The following is a 24,888-nucleotide window of genomic DNA, read 5'->3' as shown; positions in this document are numbered from 1 at the left end:
CCCAAGTGCAATGCTTTGGGGTTAAACCCAGATCAATAAGGGGTTGTGTCACCACCTGCCCTACAACTCTAGGTGCCATAAATGCTATACTGCTGTGGTGCACAGCCCGGACACCAAGAGACAAGCATGCAGGTAGGTGAGTGCAACTATGGTTCAGCACTCTGACCCCCCCAGCAGCCTGCCTACAACACAACCCACCCTGGCCACCACCAGCCTTAGTTACTTTGTGAAGAATGACACCCAACACCCTCCAGTTCTAAATTTCCCCAAAACCATCTGCCTGTAGTGTCCACTCCTCCTATTTGTAGCACTCACAGAACCTTATTAAAGTTCATTCCCCCTTTAGTGTCAATACACTGCAGCCCATTCAAACACAGCCCTAGATTGGTTTACATTAAAAGTAAAACACGTTTATTTAATCAAAAAGCGATCAGTTTTAAGTGAGTTCAAGTACAAGGGCTAAAGAAAAATGGTAACAAGAAAATAAAAGTAAAAAATATGCTTTCTAATGGCTAAGACCTAACTTTAAAAGCTAGAGTCTTTTTTCAAGGTAGATTTCATATCACTCTCTTTCTTCTTTCCAGCCATGGCTGACTTTCTCTTCATAAGGGCCTTCCTCAGGAACCCTTGTGTTCCCAGGTGAAAAATAACTTTGGGGTTCACTCCCCCTCTCTTTATAGTCAGTAAACCTTTGACAAGTATATCACTGAAAATTCATTGGTCCTGCTTCAAGAGGGAGGAAGGCTTTCTGGATATGCAGTCTCCAGCCACCCCTTGAGATTGCTAAGTGATCACTTTCCCCCCACTTGCTTTCCTGATGGCTTTTTTACCTTTTATGTAAATGTACCTTCATTGGCTCTATTTGATGATTAGGCTGGTCAGACAAACAAATACACATTCCTTCATTTAGGGCAGTGCTTCTCAACCAGGGGTATGTGTACCCCATGGCATATGCAGAGGCTTCCAGGGGATACAGCAACTCATCTAGATCAGTGTTTCTCAAGCTGGGTGTCACAACCTGGTGGGACAAGTTTAGTGGAGTCGCAAGTGCAAGGTGGGTGTTAGGGTGTGGCAAGGGGGCTCTGTGAAGCTAATTTACATACTTCAGTCCCGAGAGGCAGGGCTTGGGCTTGAGCCATGGGTGGTGGGGCTCAGGCTTCAGACTCCTGAAAGGGGTACAGTAGTCTGGAAAGGCTGAGAACCACTGGTCTAGGGTAGACTAGACTATGTATTGCTTGCCAAACATTTTAAGACTATAATTCTAGCACATATCCATAACTTGTTGTGCACATCCCATAGATGCACCATGCAACAATATTAATGATCTGGGAATTATTAGTTCTCCAGTGATATATTATACTAATCCTACACTGATCTAAAAAGCACCACCCTGTGCCCCTTGTGCATATCTTAAAATCACACCAGGTACTCGCCATAAACTGCTTCGCCCCATGTACACTCACACAAATGCTCTCCCCCATAATCCATGGTGTTTACCATAAACCTCAGGAAAATCATTCTTCCCCATTTGCATTAAATCATTTCACACCCTAAACCACTTCCTCCCCAGTAAACAATTTAAATTTCCATCACCCTCCACTTCTGCTCATACTACACCTTGAATAGGCAGGGTGGTGATCCAGCTGCCCTAAGCTCTTTTCCAACTCTAGCTTCTATGCCTGGCTTCTTTTTCTATACTGGGAGAGCTGAAAGTGGCATCCATGCATCAAGAACAAATATTAAATAACCTCTGATCCATAGAGAAGTGCTTGTTTGTGTAACCTCTCTAACAGCTAATAAATGAGACTACTGTAACTTGTGCTGGGTACAATCCAGCCCTTGGCAGTCCCAGCATAGGAGATTTGCAAAGGTAGCAGAAAGGCACCTTTTCCTCCCCAGTCCCTTCTAGTCTCTGCAACAAGCCCAGCTTTGATGCAGGGCTAAAACTGACACTAGTTCTCTCAACAATAACCATCTTTGTGACCCAAATATTATAGGTGTCTGGAAAATAAGAAAGAATAAGATGTGAAGGCTCAAATAAAATCTATTTTAAAATCAAGTTTTTGCCCCCAAGTCACCTTTATTCCAGGCAGAGTTTTGGGCTATTAGAGATCGGGGGTGGGACGGGTGCAGGGGTGCTTCATGGAATGCTGAAAATGAACTGCTCTCTATTTACTCTATTTTAGGAGATGAAATACAAACATAGAACTAGATTTATCTTCTAAGAGTGGCGATCACCCCTCCCAGCACCTGCTCACAATCCTGCTGATAAAAGGCACTGTCATGAGCGAGCGTGGATTTATAGAATTTTTTATTCTTAACTATACAAAGAATGCCAAATATTTCCAAAAATAACTTCCTATTTACAAATCCTCCCCATCCCTTCAAAACAACAAAACTTCTTAATAAAGGCACATGCCCTGCAGACTCCATCAGTCACAGGATGGACTGGCCACAGCGACAACAGGCAAACAATAAAATTCTCCAACAAAAAAAAGGAACAGGACTAATGAGTCTAAACACAGCACCAACTTCCTGCACCTCACTAAAGCCATGTTTTGCCCATTGCCTTGTTAGTGCAAAGCATTCATTGACTGTGATGGATGCTGTGAAAAGGGGTGACGTGCAGGGTGCAAGGACATGTCAGCTGACTTAAATAGTGTAAAAATAACTAAATACTTACAGATAGCCAAAATTAATATGGAGACTGCATTGTACAGGTGTATTTGTGTTTCAGCACATGCCAAGAATATTATATATGCTCATAAGTATGTAGAGCTACACAGCACAAGACACAACAAGCACCTGTAACTATTTAGTGACTTCTCTTGAACATCGGCAGCATATACAGAAAATTCTTTAGTGTCCTATTAAAGCAAAAACTAGATTTTCCCCATGCAGCAGACACTGGTGTGCATCCCTCCCTATGCACAGCACAGCGGCAGGAGTCACAGATCACTTGAGTTTCTCTGGAGCAACGGCTCAGTGTCACTAGAAATACTCTTGACACTGCATTCTACCCAGAGTTCCACTGGCACCTAGCCAGAAGGACAGCTGCAGCATCCCTCTCTTCATAGGAGCCACCTCAGCCCCCAAAATGTACATGGAAGCAGTAAATGTCCCTTGCAGAGGAAAACTCATGTACAGCAGAGTTTGACATAGAAATTGTGCTTTGATCTCACTGGATTAGCAAAATCCAACACAGTGAACCACAATCATCTTCTTAGGAATTTCATGAGGTTGATGAAAGGTGTGCGTCTATAAGTCTCTCTGTCACACTTAGCTGGACTTGAGTTAGGTCGGGGCGGTGGCAGTAATCCCCTTCCACCCTGTTCAGCCAACAAATCCGCAGCTGGGAACATGCACTCTGGTACAAGTCATAATTTATTTGCTGAGCTTTGCCTCTCCCCACCCCACAGCTTTCTGCCAGCAGACCAGTACCCCACATGAGCAAAGGTGCAGACCAGTTTACAAACAGTGTTGGTTTGAAGTACAGCATTGGGTTCAGCCAGGCAGCCACAGTATCAGAAACCAGACTATTTGTTAGCTGCATTGAAAAGAAAACAGAGAATATGTGACAAAGGGATGGTTTCATGATTCTACTGGCTGTCCCTATGCAAAACAGCGAGGCAACTGGCTCTGAGATACCAGAGCCATGGCTTCAGGTGCAAAGAGCACAGAGAGGTGCAAAGACCACAGAGAGGGCTTCTCACTGGGATACTGCTTTTGGCTTTCCAAGTTGGGTGGAGATCCTTCCACCATGCAGTGTGACTGCACTTTGCACCTTTAATCAGACGGAAGAATTCCATGTTCTGGCAAAAGCTGCAAACAACACTAATAATGGTGCCCAGCGCAGTTCAGTCCCTGGGTGTCAGCAGGGAACAGGACCCATCACCACTGGGCGGTGCTCCTCAAATGGTGAGTCCCAACCCACTAGTGGGTCATGGGAAGGTTCTAGATAGGTCATGGGGCCCTAAGCAAACATACATTTGTCCTGGCCTGGTGCAGTCTCTCCTATCCCATGGAGTGGGTCCAGCTCCCATACTGGACGTTGTGACCTGGTGCATGGGGTCACAATGCCTCTCACTCAAATTTGGCCTAGTCTCTCCTCCCTCATGACAAAGGGGTGGCTGGGCCAAACCTGAGTGGCATTGTGACCCTGTGCACCAGGTAGCAACACCTGGAGCCGGGAGAAAGGCCCAGTTCTGTGAGATGGGAGCTACTCTTGTGGGGGTGAGTACAGAGCAGCCTCTCCCACGACCTCTCCACTATACCAGGCAGGGAGGTATCGGGGAGGAGGGTGTATATATGTAAAGGGGGGGGTCATAAAAAAGATAAAAATGCTGTTGATGAGTCACCTTAGTAAAAAGTTTGGGGAACCACTGACTTAGTGGTTAATTTGTTTCTTCTAGCTAGTTGGCTTTGTGTGAGCAGGGCCAGTTCAGACAGGCTGCCAAACCTACAGCACATGTGCGCTTCACCCAACCAAGGGAGGATGAAGTGCTATCAGGACCATTAGTGCACTCACACCAATGCCACGTCAAGTGAAACATGAGTTGCTTTGTGCTGACAGAGTTCTATGCTAATAAAAGCTGAATCCCCTGGGGCTTTCCAGCCTCACTTTTCTCCAAGTTTTTGCCACAGACACAAACATATGTTCTGGACACATTACATATGCCCCACCCCATAGGTTTGACACTCTCCGTGTTATTGGGCATGTCAGAGCAATCTGGGGCAGATGGAGGGGAGAAAGGTGTGCACTTGGTCCTTTTGGCTCAGAAGGCCAATCAAATAGCATCACAGGGGTCCAAGTTTGCTGAACCAGTGTTGTGTGTATGTGTCTGAGTTGCAGAATGTGTTCAAGCACACACAGACACGCAAAAGAAAACACACACACAGAGAACCACATCTCGCTCAACCCACATACGTTATCTGTTTTATTCTCACCCCCAACTTCTTTACCTAGTTGCACACCCATCTGTAGTCTCTCTTTCACACACCGCTCTCTCTCCGAGATGGCTCTAGACACTGTGCCGCCGGTTGTTGATCATGGTCACAATGTGTGACAGGTCCAAGCTCTTCATCATCACCTCCATGAACTCCTCATCTTTCCTGGCTCCTTCCACAAACTCATCCAGTGAAAGCTCGCCTGTTTCAGACAGAGACAGATCACACCAGGTCACTCTCATTCGTGTCTGGGGCAGAGAAAGGTGGGAATAATTGCCCCCTGCACAATCAATCAGTGCCCCCCCCCAAGTCAGTGTTTGGAAGTACCAAACAGCCTGCCCATTTTGAAGCCACCAGAATTGGCAGTGTTGGTAGGTCTGGAGCCTCCTTTATCTCCATGCAAGTCTGACCTTGGTGCCTGCCTCCTTCCCAAAAAGGAGTTAACTCATAAGAAACTAGTTCCTCTCCAGAGACAGGCCACTTGGGGCTACATTACAGGGCAGTGGATCATTCAGAAGGGAAGGTCTGTGGGGCCAAGGAGGAAGGGCCATGGGGAAGCTGCTCTAAACAGTGAGTTGACATTGGCCTGAGTCTCCCAGGGCTAGCCTGAAGTACTGCTGTGCCCACCTCTGCCACTACTGGCTCCTGCTAAGAAGGCTAAGAAGCAACAGAAGCAGGCAGCTTGGAGAGGCTCCATGCAGGCAAGGCAGCCAGCAGATGCATGGGAGCGGCAAAGATAACGTTCAGGGAATGGGCCTCTTTTGGAATTCACAGGGAGGCAACTGAATGGGGCTTATGTTGGGGGAACAGGAGAGAGTAAGAGAGGGAAGGCCAGAGGACAGAAAACCTATCTAAGCTAAAGTGACATACCTCCTGTGGCTCTACTGCCTGCCCTGGCCCAAGTGACTTTTTATTATCCCAAGCTCCAATTCCCCCAATCCTCATTTAGCTGGGACCCTGGTTTCCATCCCTAATTCCACTTTCTCTCTTGGAAAATTTCTGGCACCAGTTCTACATCCTCCATAAACACAGAGAGAAAAAATTGATTGGATTTTTGCCAATATCTCCCTCTCCTGTCTTAAAAGGCTGGATTCTGTGTAATGCTGAGTCCTACAATCCTCACTGGAGACAGAGAGATTGCCAGGAGTTGCTGGCTTCTAGGAACACAGGAATTGCAAGACTGGATCAGACTCATGGTCCATCTAGTCCAGTGTCCTTTCTCCGATGCTTAGGGGGAAGAGTCAGGAAGCCTCACATTAGGGACCTAGGATTGGAAGGGCCTCCTGGGTCATCAAATCCGTTCCCTGTAATTACAGGAAACCCTGGCATATAATCTTGTTAATAATGTATTTCAAGATCCACCCTGGAGCTAGTTAGTTTGTTTGTACTCACTACTCCTATTGGATGACTGTTTCAGAACCTCATTCCTCTGATAGAAACCTTCTAATTTTCAGACTAAATTTATTAATAATTTATTATTATTTCCAGACTAAATTTATACACATTTATTCTTGTACCAACATTGCTTAAACAGTTCTTCTCTCTCTTTGTTTTTTCTCTCCTGATGTATTTATGAAGACATCCTTTTTTATATCCTTTTTCTGCCTTAATTTTGCTAGGGTGCACAAGCCAAGCTCTTTTAGCCTCCTCACATGAGATGGGTACAAAGAAGAACTAGATAAATTCATGGAGGATAGGTCCATCAATGGCTATTATCCAGGGATGGTGTCCCTAGCGTCTGTTTGCCAGAAGCTAGGAATTGGCGACAAAGAATGGATCACTTGATGATTACCTGTTCTGTTCATTCCCTCTGGGGTACCTGGCATTGGCCACTGTTGGAAGACAGGATACTGGGCTAGATGGACCTTTGGTCTGACCCAGTGTAGCTGTTCTTATGTTCTCTATTCCCCAGTCATCCTGGTAGCCCTTCTCTGCACCTGTTCCAATTTGAATTAATCTTTTTTTGAACATGGTGACCAGAACTGTACCCAATATTCCAGATAAGGTGTTCCCAGTACTTCATAAAACAGCATAAATATTTTCCTCTCTCTACTGGAAAAATATTTCGCCTGATACATGTTAGGATTGCATTTGCTTTTTTATAGCCCCATTATGTTGGAGCCTCATAGGCATGCTGCAGTTGATTAATACACACAAGTTGTTCTCACCCTCTGTCATTTCCACTGTTGACATACACACCCTGCCCCAGCCTACAGCAGAAATTCTTGTTGTTAGTTTCTAAGTGCATGAATTTGCACTTTAGGAAGCTATAGGATAATCTGTCCACAGGAAAGACTCCTCCTAACCCCCAATAGTTAGAGAGTGGCTGAAGCCCTAAAGCAGGAAGTTTATAACTCTTTTATATCTCTTTTGTTAGTCTTCACTGTTGTAATTATGAATATGCTTATTATCCATATAACCATCCAATACCTCTTGAAGTGTCTGTTCGAACCTTGGCTTGAGACAGTTCTGCATTTTGCCAATGAACATCAACACTCTTCAAAATGTGAAAATCTCTACCACAAGCCTGGGAAAAGAACTAGTAGCTGATGCTGCTCTGCTGCCTGTTCAAAAAAATAAAATCTAGTGTGACAGAGTGGGATACGGCTGTATCAAACTGAGTGACCTTTTGTTTTGTAAACTCCATTTTTGTACTCTAGCTGCCATTTTGTGTTCTAGGTTAAAAAAACAGCCTGGCCTGGATAAGGTCTGTCTGTTCCAGACACTGCCACACTCAGGAGGCACATGGGACACCTTGTAGAGGACTATTGATGATGGAGCCATCAACTTTGAAAAACTCTCAGTGACTGCCCAGCTCAAGAGATAATGGTTTTCTTCATGTAGGACTCACATAACAGTTTGGCATTTCCCAGCTGGGTACTTGGCAGAACCTAGATTCAAGGAGGGGGCTTCTCTGACAGAGTGGTCACCACCTGTCAGAAGTTCAGGCTAGAAGAGGGATGCTACCTCCCTGAAATGCTGACCAGACCTCAGAGTGCATCTCAGGACTGTTTGTTATTTTGCACAGATCTGTAACTCTCTAGTGCTTTCCTAAGCATAAATTGATAGTGATTAAGAGTTCTTGACTAGGTCTGTGTTCCTTGCTTGCTGGCCACATTGTCCCTGAAAAGGTTAATTGAGAAGCTCAGTGCTCCCACAGTGAGGTGGAACTCTGAGGGAACAGGTCTAAGGCAGCTGGACTGCTGAGCCCCACATCCCAAGGAAGGGTGAAAGATACACATTGTGCACCTGGGAGTGTACTTTAAAGATCCAGAGCTTGGAACAGCGATTCAGCTTTTCCCCGACATGGTTGATGTAAGTGCATGTGGAATCCAGCAGTTGGCTTTACTCACATCAGACTTGTGTCCTTCCAGAGGGGCAATGGGCCATGTACTGACACTTAGTAGCTCAAGACACCTGAACTATTTGGAGTAGAGGGGCTGCAGAAAGTATGGAGCTTACCTACCACAATACTGGGGTATTAGCCTAGACTCCAGCTTCCCAAGACAGATGTCCAAAAGCTGGAACTGGTCCAGACAAGGCAGGGCTCCTGGCAGGTGTGACTTTCACTTTCTGGCTTGATCAGTTCTCTTCCCCTCTCCTCTTCCGATATACAAACCTTTTCTCTACCCTTGATTGTTTTATCATTTTTTGTTGCCCCATATTAGAGCCTGTCATGCTCACAGGCTTCCCATTCATTTGTGTCCAGCTGAAAAAGTTGCCCATGAACTCTCTGCTCCACCCTCTCTGATCCCAAACCCTTCATACCTCATGATGATCTCCCCCACCTTCAGTATCCCCCCAAAACCTCCCCACTCAGGTAATTATAGATCTTTCAGTCTGACAGCGATCCCAGACAAGATAATGGAGCGGCAGATATGGGACTTGATTAATGAAGACTGAAAGGAGGATAATATAATCAATGCCAATCAACAGAGCATTCAGAAAGGGAAGTATAATGCCAACAGACCCCAGTCATTGTCGGGCAGGATCAAACTGGGGACCTCTGGAGCTTTGTGCATTAGCCTCGACTGCATGAGCTAAAAGCCAACTGGCTGTTAGCTCAGGCTGTAGAGCAGAATCATTTTCTCTCTGTAAGTGGTCTTGTTGCCACTAGTTAGGACAGAACACCGCACCCAGGAGGTGTGTGGGTTACAGAAGCATTAAATGAGGGAAGCAATGCTTCAGGAAAGGACATAGATGGAGGGGTGTGAGAGATCTTATCAAAGACAAGAGAGCATAAAGTTAGCAAGGAGGCTATTGGAGGAGACTGGGTCCCAGTGGATTGCTGGCAAGATGAAATGAGAGAGGCCGACGGATGAGCTGAGTAAGAAGGCAGAGACAGGAATCTCACCATCGCCATTGACATCGATCTTATTGAAGACTCGGTTGGTGAACTCCTCCGCACTAGTTTCATGGTCACAGCCATTAATAGCACGAATAGCCTGGAAGAGAAGAGGAGGAACTAAGCAGCTGGCCCAGGATTAATCTGCTGCCATGGGACCATGGGTGGGATTGATCAATCACACACCTCATAGTGCAGGCTCAGAATATAAAACACTCACAAATGGCCTCAATATGAGCAAAGGTGTCTCCCCGCTCCCACCCACTGTTTCCATGGGAAAAGCCTAGAGAAACCACCAAGCCTCACAGCATGCCCTGAAGGGCATGAAATCCAGACTCTGGTGGATGGAATGGGCAACTAATGCTCACTCAGCATGCCCTCCAACAGCCTCCACTCATGCAAGACAGTGGAGTACTAGCCCAAGCAGCTGGTAACAACTGCCCATGAATCAGACAATGACGGAGGCAGGAAGGCAGGACCCAAATTACTTAGGTCTTTAGAGGTTAAAATTCACCCCTTGAACTTTACCTGGAAATCAGTTTGTACCAAGGAAAAGTCATAGAGCACTGGTGGGGTCACATGCTCTCCAGAGGTAACGTTGCTGGATAAACAGACCACCGTATTCAGAACTAGTTGCAGTTATTCATTTAATTTAAGGTGCAGCCTCACAGAGTGCTTTATAGAAATCCAAACACGAGACAACAAAGGTAAACCCAAAGGACATGCATCCAAAAGAAAAAGGTTGCAAACCTTGTGTCAAGTGAAAATATCAAAAAGCACTCCTAGAAACATAGAAACTACCAGGTTGGCTCTGAGCAGGTTCCATACAACTGAAGATGCTATCTCAGACAACGGCCAGCATGCTGATCCTAAGAATTTTAATTTGATCATTTTGAGTTGAGAGACTTTTTAGCAACCTTCTTCAGTCTTTTTAAAATGTCTTTTGCTAAAGTTGAGTGTCACCTTGTTGTGTTTTTGGTACCCTTTCTCCCCCCAGAATGTTGCATTAATTTATGCTGTGGTCACTCTTACTTAGTGGCCTAGCTACAGTTATATTCTTATTATCTTCGCAAGCAGGCTGGCTAACCTAGTGAGGAGGGCTTTAAACTAGGTTCACCGGGGGAAGGAGACCAAAGCCCTCAGGTAAGTGGGGAAGTGGGATACCGGGAGGAAGCAGGAGTGTGCGAGAGGGCAGGGCTCCTGCCTCATACTGAGAAAGAGGGACGATCAGCGAGTTATCTCAAGTGCCTATACACAAATGCAAGAAGCCTGGGAAACAAGCAGGGAGAACTGGAAGTCCTGGCACAGTCAAGGAATTATGATGTGATTGGAATAACAGAGACTTGGTGGGATAACTCACATGACTGGAGTTCTGTCATGGATGGATATAAACTGTTCAGGAAAGACAGGCAGGGCAGAAAAGGTGGGGGAGTTGCACTGTATGTAAGGAAGCAGTATGACTGCTCAGAGCTCTGGTATGAAACTGCAGAAAAACCTGAGTGTCTCTGGATTAAGTTTAGAAGTGTGAGCAACAAGGGTGATGTCGTGGCGGGAGTCTGCTATAGACCACCGGACCAGGGGGATGAAGTGGATGAGGCTTTCTTCTGGCAACTAACGGAAGTTACTAGATCGCAGGCCCTGGTTCTCATGGGGGACTTCCATCACCCCAGTATCTGCTGGGAGAGCAATACAGTGGTGCACAGACAAACTAAGAAGTTTTTGGAAAGTGTAGGGGACAATTTCCTGGTGCAAGTGCTGGAGGAACCAAGTAGGGGCAGAGCTCTTCTTGACCTGCTGCTCACAAACCAGGAAGAATTATTATGGGAAGCTAAAGTGGATGGGAACCTGGGAGGCAGGGACCATGAGATGGTTGAGTTCAGGATCCTGACACAGGGAAGAAAGGAGAGCAGCAGAATACGGACCCTGGACTTCAGAAAAGCAGACTTTGACTCCCTCAGGGAACTGATGGGCAGGATCCCCTGGGAGAATAACATGAGGGGGAAAGGAATCCAGGAGAGCTGGCTGTATTTTAAAAAAAGAAAAGGAGTACTTGTGGCACCTTAGAGACTAACCAATTTATTTGAGCATGAGCTTTCGTGAGCTACAGCTCACTTCATCGGATGCATACTGTGGAAACTGGAGCAGACTTTATATATACACAGAGAATATGAAACAATACCTCCTCCCACCCCACTGTCCTGCTGGTAATAGCTTATCTAAAGTGATCATCAGGTTGGGCCATTTCCAGCAGAAATCCAGGTTTTCTCACCCTCCACCCCCCCACACAAATTCACTCTCCTGCTGGTGATAGCCCATCCAAAGTGACAACTCTTTACACAATGTGCATGATAATCAAGTTGGGCCATTTCCTGCACAAATCCAGGTTCTCTCACCCCCTCACCCCCTTCCCAAAAACCACACACACAAACTCACTATCCTGCTGGTAATAGCTCATCCAAAATGACCGGTCACTTTGGATGAGCTATTACCAGCAGGATAGTGAGTTTGTGTGTGTGGTTTTTGGGAGGAGGGTGAGAGAACCTGGATTTGTGCAGGAAATGGCCCAACTTGATTATCATGCACATTGTGTAAAGAGTTGTCACTTTGGATGGGCTATCACCAGCAGGAGAGTGAATTTGTGTGGGGGGGTGGAGGGTGAGAAAACCTGGATTTGTGCTGGAAATGGCCCAACCTGATGATCACTTTAGATAAGCTATTACCAGCAGGACAGTGGGGTGGGAGGAGGTATTGTTTCATATTCTCTGTGTATATATAAAGTCTGCTCCAGTTTCCACGGTATGCATCCGATGAAGTGAGCTGTAGCTCATGAAAGCTCATGCTCAAATAAATTGGTTAGTCTCTAAGGTGCCACAAGTACTCCTTTTCTTTTTGCGAATACAGACTAACACGGCTGTTACTCTGAAACCTGTATTTTAAAGAATCTTTATTGAGGTTACAGGGACAAACCATCCTGATGTGTAGAAAGAATAGTAAATATGGCAGGCGACCAGCTTGGCTTAACAGTGAAATCCTTGCTGATCTTGAACACAAAAAAGAAGCTTACAAGAAGTGGAAGATTGGACAAATGACCAGGGAAGAGTATAAAAATATTGCTCAGGCATGCAGGAGTGAAATCAGGAAGGCCAAATCACACCTGGAGTTGCAGCTAGCAAGAGATGTTAAGAGTAACAAGAAGGGTTTCTTCAGGTATGTTAGCAACAAGAAGAAAGTCAAGGAAAGTGTGGGCCCCTTACTGAATGAGGGAGGCAACCTAGTGACATAGGATGTGGAAAAAGCTAATGTTCTCAATGCTGTTTTTGCCTCTGTCTTCACGAACAAGGTCAGCTCCCAGACTACTGCACTGGGCAGGACAATGGGGAGGAGGTGACCAGCCCTCTGTGGAGAAAGAAGTGGTTCGGGATGATTTAGAAAAGCTGGATGAGCACAAGTCCATGGGGCCGGATGCACTGCATTTGAGAGTGCTAAAGGAGTTGGCGGATGTGATTGCAGAGCCATTGGCCATTATCTTTGAAAACTCATGGCGATCGGGGGAAGTCCCGGATGACTGGAAAAAGGCTAATGTAGTGCCCATCTTTAAAAAAGGGAAGAAGGAAGATCATGGGAACTCCAGGTCAGTCAGCCTCACCTCAGTCCCTGGAAAAATCATGGAGCAGGTCGTCAAGAAATCAATTCTGAAGCACTTAGAGGAGAGGAAAATGATCAGGAACAGTCAGCATGGATTCACCAAGGTCAAGTCATGCCTGACTAATCTAATTGCCTTCTATGACGAGATAACTGGCTCTGTGGATGAGGGGAAAGCGGTGGACGTGTTGTTCCTTGACTTTAGCAAAGCTTTTGACACAGTCTCCCACAGTATTCTTGCCAGCAAGTTAAAGAAGTATGGGCTGGATGAATGGACTATAAGGTGGATAAAAAGCTGGCTAGATTGTCGGGCTCAAAGGGTAGTGATCAATGGCTCCATGTCTAGCTGGCAGCCAGCATCAAGTGGAGTGCCCCAAGTGTCGGTCCTGAGGCCGGTTTTGTTCAATATCTTCATAAATGATCTGGAGGACGGTGTGGATTGAACTCTCAGCAAGTTTGCAGATGACACTAAACTGGGAGGAAAGGTAGATACGCCGAAAGGTAGGGATAGGATACAGAGGGACCTAGACAAATTGGAGGATTGGGCCAAAAGAAATCTGATGAGGTTCAACAAGGACAAGTGCAGAGTCCTGCACTTAGGACAGAAGAACTCCATGCACCGCTACAGACTAGGGACCGAATGGCTCGGCAGCAGTTCTGCAGAAAAGGACCTATGGGTTACAGTGGACGAGAAGCTGGATATGAGTCAACAGTGTGCCCTTGTTGCCAAGAAGGCCAATGGCATTGGTGAGGCCTCATCTGGAGTACTGTGTCCAGTTTTGGGCCCCACACTACAAGAAGGATGTGGATAAATTGGAGAGAGTCCAGCGAAGGGCAACAAAAATGATTAGGGGTCTGGAACACATGACTTATGAGGAGAGGCTGAGGGAACTGGGATTGTTTAGTCTGCAGAAGAGAAGAATGAGTAGGGATTTGATAGCTGCTTTCAACTACCTGAGAGGTGGTTCCAAAGAGGATGGTTCTAGACTATTCTCAGTGCTAGAAGATGACAGGACAAGGAGTAATGGTCTCAAGTTGCAGATTGGGGAGGTTTAGGTTGGATATTAGGAAAAACTTTTTCACTAGGAGGGTGGTGAAACACTGGAATGCGTTACCTTGGGAGGTGGTAGAATCTCCTTCCTTAGAAGTTTTTAAGGTCAGGCTTGACAAAGCTCTGGCTGGGATGATTTAATTGGGGATTGGTCCTGCTTTGAGCAGGGGGTTGGACTAGATGACCTCCTGAGGTCCCTTCCAACCCTGATATTCTATGATTCAATGATATTTTAAACCTGCTACTTAGAACTAAGTCAATAGTTAGCCAACTGACTTCCTAGCTGAACTCAGATGTCCCCCAAGAACTCCCAAAGGGGAGGGTGAGCTAGAGTGGGGGCAGTGCATTCAGGATGTTTGTTGTTTTCTGTGGTCCTGTACTTCCTGTGTATTTCTCATGGTATTAAAGACAGAGAATGGTGTTTTGGAAACCTGTGCAAAGAAAGTCTGCATGTGATATGTGCTATGCCTACCATATGCCCCTTGAAGAGGTAAAATAAACCAGGGTCCCAGAATACCTACAACATCTGGAGTTCAGGGAGAGAGTGTGTTTGAACTAAGAGGAAGTCTGGAGGCATCAGCCTTGGTAAGAGAGGCTAGGCAGTTGGGCCACAAGGTCTCTATCCTTAGTAGGGAGTGCTTGATAGAGAAGCTGCATCCTGAAAGTGTGTCTAGAATCCTAAGGCTGGAGCAGTGCCTCGACTCAGTTCAGACTTTGGCGGCTTAAACACGAGATCCAGTAGCTGGATCACCTCACAGGAGTCTGGTGCGTGGCCAAAAGAGTGGCTCTACTGGATCTGTGACAGGGAAAGCGGCCAGAATTGAGAGCTGCACACTGCAGGAATCTCTCTGGATTCTCCGCTGGTCCACCAGTGCTGGTGAGATTCAGTGTGGGCATCCCACTGATTTACAGAGTAATGAGGGCCAAAGTGTACACAACCCCCAGTGTTATCACCTTAATAATGTTGAGCAGTTCATGTCGGTCAATGCAGCCATTGCCATCCACATCATAGAGCTTGAAGTACCAACGTAATTTCTGTTCCATCTTTCCCCGGAGAACTAGGCTGAGTGCAGCCACATACTCCATGAAATCGATATACCCATCCTGTGGGAACACGAAAGGGATCATGAGAGTTAGAGTTCACAGACATAGGTGCTGAGAGAACGCTGCCTCTATAGCTAATATCTCTGCAAGGTCAAGTCTGGGAAAGATGTAGCTAAGTGCCTGGGCACCAGAAGCCTGGCCTTAGCAGAAAATGGCTGGCTTTAGTCCAAGTTGGGAAGAGGAAACAGGCAGCAGCTTGGCTCTGCACAGGATGCATGCGACAGTTATGGGTCAACTTCAGATTTTTCTACAAAATGGTTCTGGAACACTTGAGAAAACAGGCTCCATGTAATTATTATCTCTTACATGTTTATAATAGCCCCCTGTGCTCAGTGCTTTCCAGATATGAAGCCCTCACTCCACATGTACATGATCATGTCCTTCTCCCCAAAAGCCATGACTGATTAGGGGGCAGGAGAGCCAGCCCCAGAACACTGGTTGGCTAGAGGACTGGAATGACAGCTCACCCCTGACTTCCTGCTGTCAGCCCATCTCTCATTGTAGGAGAGGAATGCCAGTTCAGAGCAGGAGCTCAGCCATTCCCAAGTGGTTGTGTCCATGCCAATCAGCTGGCACAGAGGCTGAACTGCAGACAGGAGCCACAGGGCTTAGGCAAGAGCACACATTACTATTGCTGGGAGGAGGAAGAGACCCAAATGTATCTTGAACTTGGGGTTAGGGTATCAGCCTAAGGAGCAGGATGGGGCATATTTACAGGAAAGATGGGAGGATGGTCCATATGCAGCAGAGGAGACTTGACCATCATGGCATCCATGAATATGGATACCAGACAATGCATCAGAGATGAAGTCACCACTCCAAGCTCGCACTGACAGTGGCAGAAGTAACACTAATTTCGGATTAAGAAACTTTGGCCAGGGGCTGATAGGACTCCTAATCTGATTAGAGAGCATTCCTCTGTATATTTAGGCACAGGGGACTTGGTCCATTGTACTGTTGCTGAGGTGTGGGGAGGCATGTGTGACTTTCCCCTCCTAGGGGCCCCTGAATGGTCCTTTGTACTAACTGAGGTCTGGCTCTACCCAGCTAAAAGTGTTAGTTTATAGCTGAGTGCAGCAGTTATTTCTGGGGTTAATTTCTGCCTCAGAGAGGACAGAGACAGAAGTCAGGGGAACAAATAGGGATTCACCTGTGCTGAGATCAGAGCATGGATCTGGATGCCATGCATTCTAATGTACTAAGGGACTTCACAGATTTTAAGGCCAGAAGGGACCACTATGATCAAGTCTGACCTCCTACATAATGCAGGCCTTAGTGTTACCAACTGATTCTTGCATCAAGTCCATAACATCTGGTTGCAATGCAGCAGTGGTTCTCAACCAGGGGTATGTGTACCCCTGGGGGTACTTAGAGATCTTCCGGGGGTACATCAACTCATCTAGATATTTGCCTAGTTGTACAATTGGCTACATAAAAAGCACTAGCAAACTCAGTACAAACTAAAATTTCATACAGACCATGACTTGTTTATACTGCTCTATATACTGTATAATGAAATGTAAGTACAATATTTATATTCCAATTGATTAATTTTATTATATGGTAAAAATGAGAAAATAGTCAATTTTTCAGTAACAGCATGCTGTGACACTTTCGCATTTTTATGCCTAATTTTGTAAGCAAGTAGTTTTTAAGTGAAGTGAAACTTGGGGATAATTGGGACAAATCAGACTCCTGAAAGGGGTACAGTAGTCTGGAAAGGTTGAGGACCACTGCAATAGAGCATAACTTTTAGAAATATATCTAATCTGGTTATAGTGATAGAGAATCCAGCACATCCCTATATAAATTGTTCAGCAAGTTAATTAACCCCATCACAGATATTATTGGCCTGCCCCTGCTGGCCACCCATGATACTGCTGTGTGGGAACCCAAGCCACTAGATCCCTAGGGTGTTTTAAGCATCTGGAGCCTAAACAGAGTCCAGCCATTGCCCCTCCACCTTGGGGTCCTTAGGTACAGTCTCAGAGTGCAGACCCTCTATTTTGCACTCCCTCCTGAGAGCTGGAAACTATGATGATTTTGGTGATCTGTCTCTACAGCTTATGAAGTCTGGTTAATATTATGGAATTGCTCTTATGAAAACTACTGTATGACGAATGCCTCTCTGTATGTGTATTCATTATTCCATTCTATTCAGAGTCTTATATGGCATTCCTCACCATAGTATCTGTGCACATTCCAGCCGCACATTAAGCAATGTGACCACACATATGTTGTATGTTTATTCTCTCATCCTCTTCCCACAGGAAGCAGCATGTGCAGTGGAAAGTCTTGTTTTGGTGGTGTATGGATTATTTGTTTAATGTAAATATACCTGCTGCTATGTGTTTATGTTAGAGAAGGCAAGGTCAAAAAGGTGCCTGGTATTAAATGAGGATATTGATATAATAGACATCACAGAAACTTGGTGGAATAATGATAATTAATGGGACATGGTAATACCAGGGTACATAATACTGTATATAGGAATGACAGACTAGGGTGCACTGGGCGAGTGGCACTATATGGGGGAGTGGCACTAAAGCTCAATTTGTTTAGTTTAACAAAACGAAAGTTGAGAGGTGACTTGATTACTGTGTATAAGTACCCTCACCGAGAGAAAATACCAAGTACTATAGGGATCATTAATGTAATGGAGAAAGTCATAACAAGACCAATGCCTGGAAGCTGAAGACAGATAAATTCAAATTAGAAATAAGGCACACATTTTTAACAGTGAGGGTGAATAAACACTAGAATAAACTACCAAGGGAAGTGGTGAGTTCTCAGTCTCTTGATGTTTTAAAATCAAGACTGGATGCCTTTCTGGATGATCCCATGATTTAATCCAGAGTAGATTGATCACTTTGATTTGAAAAATCAAGCAAGAAACCTTGATTTCAATAATCAATTATAACCTTGTTTGCATTTGTACTATCAGTTATTTATCTAAAGAAAGGTTCGTTCTCATTGGTTGGTAAGTATTAAAATATGTGGATTTGTAACTGACTATAGCATTTACTCTAAATTTGGCACTTTTTGCTCACCAGGCTGACACACACACACTAGATTATATATATATATATATAGAGAGAGAGAGAGAGAGAGAGAGAGAGAGAGAGAGAGAGAGAGAGAGAGAGAGAGACTTTTACTTAAGCAATTATATAGCTTAATATTTATTCAGATTCTTTATTTTTACTTTTTAATGTTAGAAAAAGGTAAATAAAATATTTTATTTAATTAGATTAATAATTTTTTTACTGATTGATTGTGCCAAGCTGTATTTGGATGGAAATCGGAATTCAATTAAAAATGCACAAAAGCAGCATTTTAAAATTACGTTTATTAGTTAAATAAAACTACCTTAAATGGCTGTTTTCAGAGTAGCAGCCATGTTAGTCTGTATCTGCAAAAATAAAAGGAGTACTTGTGGCACCTTAGAGACTAACAAATTTATTTGAGCATAAGCTTTCGTGAGCTATAGCTCACTTCATCGGGTGCATGCAGTGGAAAATACAGTGGGGAGATTTATATACACAGAGAACATGAAACAATGGGTGTTACCATACACACTGTAACAAGAGTGATCAGGTAAGGTGAGCTATTACCAGCAGGAGAGCTGGGAGGGTGGGGGGGTGTGGCGGGGAACCTTACATTGGCCAAACTGGACAGTCTCTACGTAAAAGAATAAATGGACACAAATCAGACGTCAAGAATTATAACATTCAAAAACCAGTCGGAGAACACTTCAATCTCTTTGGTCACTCGATTACAGACCTAAAAGTGGCAATTTTTCAACAAAAAAACTTCAAAAACAGACTCCAATGAGAGATTGCTGAATAGGAATTAATTTGCAAACTGGATACAATTAACTTAGGCTTGAATAAAGACTGGGAGTGGATGTGTCATTACACAAAGTAAAACTATTTCCCCATGTTTATTCCCCCATCCCCCCCACACTGTTCCTCACACATTTTTGTCAACTGCTGGAAATGGCCCACCTTGATTATCACTACAAAAGGTTTCCCTCCCCACCCCCCCGCTCTCCTGCTGGTAATAGCTCACCTTAACTGATCACTCTTATTACAGTGTGTATGGTAACACCCATTGTTTCATGTTCTCTGTGTACATAAATCTCCCCACTGTATTTTCCACTGCATGCATCAGATGAAGTGAGCTGTAGTTCACGAAAGCTTATGCTCAAATAAATTTGTTAGTCTCTAAGGTGCCACAAGTACTCCTTTTCTTTTTAAATGGTTGTATAAATATTTTGCATTTAAATCAAATTAACTTATTAAACAAAGGAAGTATTATCTATAGCTAATGAAATGAACAGATTGTTTCTGGTCACAATGTCCTTCAAGATTTTAGAATTATTAGATCTCATCCTCTCACACCTCATTTTTATTCATGGATTAAAAGAAGCTTTCCTGCTTTTTCAATTCCCCATCAGTTTCTCAACTTTCAGTTGAATGACTATTTTCTTCAACTTGTTGAATAAACTGATATGAACAAAATATTCTCTCTGCACCTGCAGAAAAGGTTACTGTTGTCAAAAGCTGGTTTAGCAGTCAAACAACTCTGGTTCCAGGCGCTTAGCCAGTGACTTCCTTAAGTTTAGTAGTCTGAATTTCTTTAAAGCTCCAGCAGCTAACGTACTGCTTGACATTTTTTTAATTTAATTTAAATTAGTTTATTATATTAAGGCCTAAAGTTACTACAGATTGTCATAATTTCAAATAGGTTTGTTTTTAAAAATGAACATTTAATTTAAATTAAAAAATCTGATTTAAATAAAAAAAATCCTTTAATTTTTTTTTAAAATGGACTTTTATCCACCCTGCTTTGACTAAACACAACTTATGCTTTAGTCATACCCAAGTTATTAGGCTCAATACAGGGGTAAGTGGGTGAAATCAAATGGCCAGTGATATACAAGAAGTCAGTCTAAATGATCTAATTGTCCCTTTTGGCTTTAAACTCTTTGAATCTTTGAGTCTCTCAAGAAGAGTTTGCCCACAGGTGATGTGAGAAAGGGGATTTCTGCCTCAGGTTGGGCCAGGTGGGATGTCCACCAACAGCCTGCAGAGTGACCCATTGCCTCTCTGCTCTAGACAAGCAGCCCTCTATTGAAGCATTAAATAGACTGTGCCAAATATGAGACAAAATGCAAGACACCTAGAGCTAATCTGAGGAGCAATGCATTATTCTGTCCTGGTCCCAGAAAGGGCATCCAAGCACAAAGGGGACTCATACCCCTTTAAATGAGCATGCCATACTGCTAAATATATCACTGCTATTTTACTCCACCGCCCCCAGGTTACTGGCTCCTGTTACCAGCAGATGGATAATACTCAGAAATATTACACTAAGTTCCGGTGGCCACTTTTTTGTGCTATTAAAGAAATGCCATATTTGAATCTCTCATCCCTAAAGACATAGGGATAATAGGATGTAAAAGGCAGTTGTAGCTTGAATAGCAGGAAAGAACTATTGAATAGCATCTACTGGGTTTTGGAATGGTCTCTCAAGGGAAGAGGTAGAAGCTCCATCACTTGGGATATTTACAATTAGGCTGGGGAAAGCAACAGAGAACAGAGTGTAGGGAACAATCCTGAAGTAGCCCGAGCTGTGGGCATAGGAGGAATGGACTAGATGGGACCTAACAGAGAAGTCCTAGACATGGAAAGAGCTAAACAGTGAGGTATAGAAATTAATTAGCTTTTCCTGGCCTGTTTGCTCTCAGGAGAGTTCTCAGAGTCTTAAGCTGTTCAGGAAAATTGGCTCTTAGGTCCCCCAGGATAATTTTGGTATTAGGTGAGACACTTATGTAATTCAGCTCCTCACACTAGGGACTGATTTGTTTCCACTATTAACCCTTCTGCTTTTTTCTCTCTCATGTCTATAATACCAGTCAAATATTCCTGCACCCACAGCAAGCACCGCCTGCACACAGCACTTGGCCTTGCACAGTCTGCAATGCCCAAGACCAATGCATGGATGCATTAGAAAGCTTGGATGACCTAGGCTCAGGTTCAAAGATGTTTGCAAGAGGGACCTGAAAACGTTCAACACTGACACTACAAGCTGAGAAGTTGCAGCTAGCAACACGCTACATTGGAGGGCTGTGCTTCATCAGGGAGTCGAAGAAACTAAAGAGAGGTGGTTGCAAGAGGAAAGCAAAGAAAGCAAAGAGGCATGTATAACTGGCCTCAAGCATGAGGCTTCATCATAGGCTCTGTGCTTTATGTTTGCATTATCTGTGGCAAGACTGTCACTCAAGAATTTGCCTTTTTAGCCACTCGCAATGTTGCAGAACAACAAATGGTAACTCAACAGCTTTGGTGCTTACACCATCATCTTTCGAGACAGATGGTTGCCATTCACTACAAAGCTACACGTAGTCTTAGTCCTATGCTCTGTAATAACCCTAAACAAGAGCTCAACACATTAGGCTTCCTTCATACTTATTAGGGGAGATGTGTTATACATTCTGTGTGAGATGGGAGGTCACCTATATTGACCTGCCAAACCTCAGCTTCACACCCATTGCTCTTGCGTTGTTATGCCTTTATTTAACTACTCCAACTTCAAATCTAGTCATTTTATAAAAAAAGGTACCCTTTTAAATAATTAATATTTACTGCACAACCTGCTGCCTAAACACTATAGTGCCAGGCACTGGAAATATATATAATATTCTTTTATCATTAATAATAACCTACTGAACATCCCCATTCTTCACTACTTCTCACAGTACCAAAATACCTCAAGAAAGCGACTCTGAAAAGCGAAGGGCTTTGTCTGAGCTGTCTTAACATTTTTGGGTGGGCCTGCAAAACAATTTCCTGTTTACCATGGTCACCACTCTAGATACAGGACTGACCTGTGGATTTTAGGAAGGGACAGTGATTCTTTGGGATATGAGATATTTATGTAGAACCCTCAGCCCTGTACTGCTGTACATGAGTGCAGCTGCTCATCTCTCTCAGCCTTAGAGCTTGATTTACATCCATTTACGTTTTCAAGGCTGTTGTCACAAGGAAGGGAGCTAGAGACATACTGTTTTCCTAAATGAAAGCAGACAGCTACCTTTACGTCTCCAGACCCACTGAATCAATGGCTCATGACTTGGATGTACTGGGCCCCAAGGCAGCTCTGGTGCTTTTCAGTTTTTAAGTACTCCACTGTAAACTGACTGTACTTCCCAAAAATGCTGTAAAAGCAAAAGGACAGAGGATGCCTCAGCATCTCTATAAAGAGATGACAACTAGGGAAGCACTTGTACCTGGTAATTCCTGCAAGACCTTCTGATTCCCCTTCCCCCAGTGCTTTTCTTTCCCTCTACCAACCTGACTACAGTCATCTATCCATTTCACATCTGCCAATGATTAGTTCCCTCCTTGACCCACAGATACATGCTCCTCTCTAGCTTGCCACCTCAGTAAGATAGTCAGGAGCTTGTAGGAGGGAGGTAGCTACATGGGATGCATCAGCCTTGGAATCAGGGGTTTCAGGCAGCAGGGAGGAGTCCTACCCTGCCTCATAGATGCTCCAGACCCCATTTCTCTATCCTCTGTTGAAAGCCCTAAGCTGGACCCCCTACACATCCATAAGACAGTCATTTCAATTGCAAACAGTCTGGAAACTGCCCCATTGTGTAAAGTTTACAAATAAATCTATTTTAGTGTTCCATATTCTCAAGTGATATCTGATACTGGGCAAACTACAGGACTGTAATAAAAGGGCTGGAAAGAGCCTGGTTAAACCTGCATCCACTTCCTACAATGCTCTATTAGTGAAGCAAGAGAGATGCACTGCAGCTTATTGCAAGCACCTGAGAAGAGGGCTCATTATGCAGGTGACCAAACTCAGGAAAGACAGACAATGAAGTGCCATAGCAAAGATACAGGTACCTCTCTTACCTGAGAATCACCCAAGAATACAAAAAAAGGAACGTAAAATGCATAATTTTGCACTCCTACATACTACAAATACACAGGATCCCTGAAATATACTAACCCTGCCAGAGCAATGAACAGTAATGTGACAGTCAGGCTCCCCTCTCTTTTTCAATATTCTAAACTCCATCTCCCTCCCTAAGGCACATTTCTTACATTCAGATGTTTAAGTTTGGTGCCCCTGCTAAAAAGCATTCTGCTGACCAAGATTTGGAAGTAAAATTGGAGATGCAATCATGACTGCACTAACCGTGATACTTTGGTTTCTTTGTGAGCTGTACAAGGCTGTCTAAGTTTCCCGTTGGGTAAGAACATACCTTGTTCATATCAAAAGTGCGGAACATCTGTTCGATGTACTCATTGGCCTCTGGATCCAGCCCCCGAAGCCCAAAAAACTGTTTAAATTCATGCTCAGTCAGCTGTCCCGATGGACACTCTGTCATAAACTTTTTGTACCAATGGTGGATCTCAACAGCTTGCAGATCATCTACTGTAGAACTACCACTGCTCCCCATTTGTGTGGTGGGATGCTAAGAGCCCTCTGGAATCACCTCTTCCTCTTACAGTTCTCAAAGCAACCTCTGCCTGCTGCCTTCCACCTTCACTCTCAACATCAGCTCATTTAAGTGAGGGATATACCCTCCCAGAAGCCAATTACAGTTGTTAATCTGCTCTTATGCTGACTTAGAAACCTTAAAGCCTCAATGATATAAAGTCTCCTGGAAATGGAAAGAAGTTGAAGGATAATCTAGCAAAGCACTGCTATTTCAGGAAGTAAATCAGAAGGGGTGAGAGATAATCAGATACTGGCAGGAGGGACTGCCTTGGTATTGCCCTTGTTTTCCATGCATTGGTCTAATTTTACATGAAGATGTTATTCCACCTTTCTGGCAAAAAAGGTGGAAGGTTGGTGTTTGCAGTAAAAAAAAAAAATGAAGAATTAGAACTGTGATCTGCTCCTCTCTGTGCCTTCACAGTGACTGAGTCAAAGTCTTTGATAACTTTGTATAAAACACATATGGGGAGATTTTGATATCACAGAAACTGTCCTATACATGGCAGAGAAGACTCATAGGCACAAAGGGCAATAACCTTCTCTACCCTAGAGATTCCATTACAGCCTATCTTCTCACATCCAATTTCCCTTCCGCACAAACAGGTCTCTCTTTAGAGTCCCCATTCACACATTACATTATTTCTACAGTGTCCCTCACAAAAGACTAGAACACTTTTTAATTAAACTAAGAACCATCTCTTCAATTTTGACATGAAATATGGATCAGTGGCCACCAGTTCTGCGAGCAAAGAGCCAATACTAAATGTACAAGGCTACCTAAATATTCGCTGTACATGGCTCTCATCATACTAACAAAGCAAGGGGAGGGTGCTAAAGAGGCAAATGTGGTACAAACTAACTCACTGTGTCATGAACAAATTGAACCAATGTGATAAAGAATATGAAGAGAAGTTTTTCCAGTTGTTTATATATCAATTCTGGGACTCTGGGAAACAAGATGAATTGGAAATTCTGATTGATGAGAATTTTTTTTATATAATTGGCATTATTGAAACCTGTTGGCACAGTTTACATGATTGGAATGTTAATAATCACTGTCTACAATCTGTTTAGGAAGGATAGAGTGGGTAAATGAGGTAAGGGGGTGACTACAAGACATCATTACCTCTCAGAGTTATTGATAACTCAGAACTCAGTGATGGAGTCTACATCACTGACTATTTTAAAGTCAAGATTGGATGTTTTTCTAAAAGATCTGCTTTAGGAATGCTGGGGAAGTTCTATGGCCCGTGCTATATGGAAGGTCAGAGTAGATGTT

At 44.0% G+C, this 24,888-nt stretch overlaps 1 protein-coding gene across 1 annotated transcript; it reads right to left on the bottom strand.

Annotated features, from left to right (window-relative positions):
• Nucleotides 1-4,163: 4,163 nt before the first annotated feature.
• LOC125630686 (guanylyl cyclase-activating protein 1-like) lies at nucleotides 4,164-23,568 on the bottom strand. Its single transcript, XM_048836927.2, has 4 exons — nucleotides 23,371-23,568; nucleotides 14,940-15,089; nucleotides 9,302-9,392; nucleotides 4,164-5,149 (listed from the first exon to the last, which is right to left on the bottom strand). The coding sequence occupies exons 1-4, from the start codon at nucleotides 23,566-23,568 to the stop codon at nucleotides 5,022-5,024; spliced, it is 567 nt and encodes a 188-aa protein (XP_048692884.1). The 3' UTR covers nucleotides 4,164-5,021.
• Between the last annotated feature and the right edge of the window lie 1,320 nt (nucleotides 23,569-24,888).

This window comes from Caretta caretta, chromosome 1 (genome assembly GCF_965140235.1).
Source record: "Caretta caretta isolate rCarCar2 chromosome 1, rCarCar1.hap1, whole genome shotgun sequence".
In the NCBI taxonomy this organism is placed as follows: Eukaryota; Metazoa; Chordata; order Testudines; family Cheloniidae; genus Caretta; species Caretta caretta.
This window is presented reverse-complemented; position numbering and strand designations above follow the sequence as displayed.

Coding starts and splice junctions, on each gene's coding strand:
- LOC125630686 (XM_048836927.2), bottom strand. CDS start 23,568: ATGGGGAGCAGTGGTAGTTCTACAGTAGATGATCTGCAAGCTGTTGAG. Junction 9,393..14,939: donor AACTGCTCAACATTATTAAG/GTGATAACACTG, acceptor CTTCTCTTCCAG/GCTATTCGTGCTATTAATGG. Junction 5,150..9,301: donor GATCGATGTCAATGGCGATG/GTGAGATTCCTG, acceptor TGTCTGAAACAG/GCGAGCTTTCACTGGATGAG.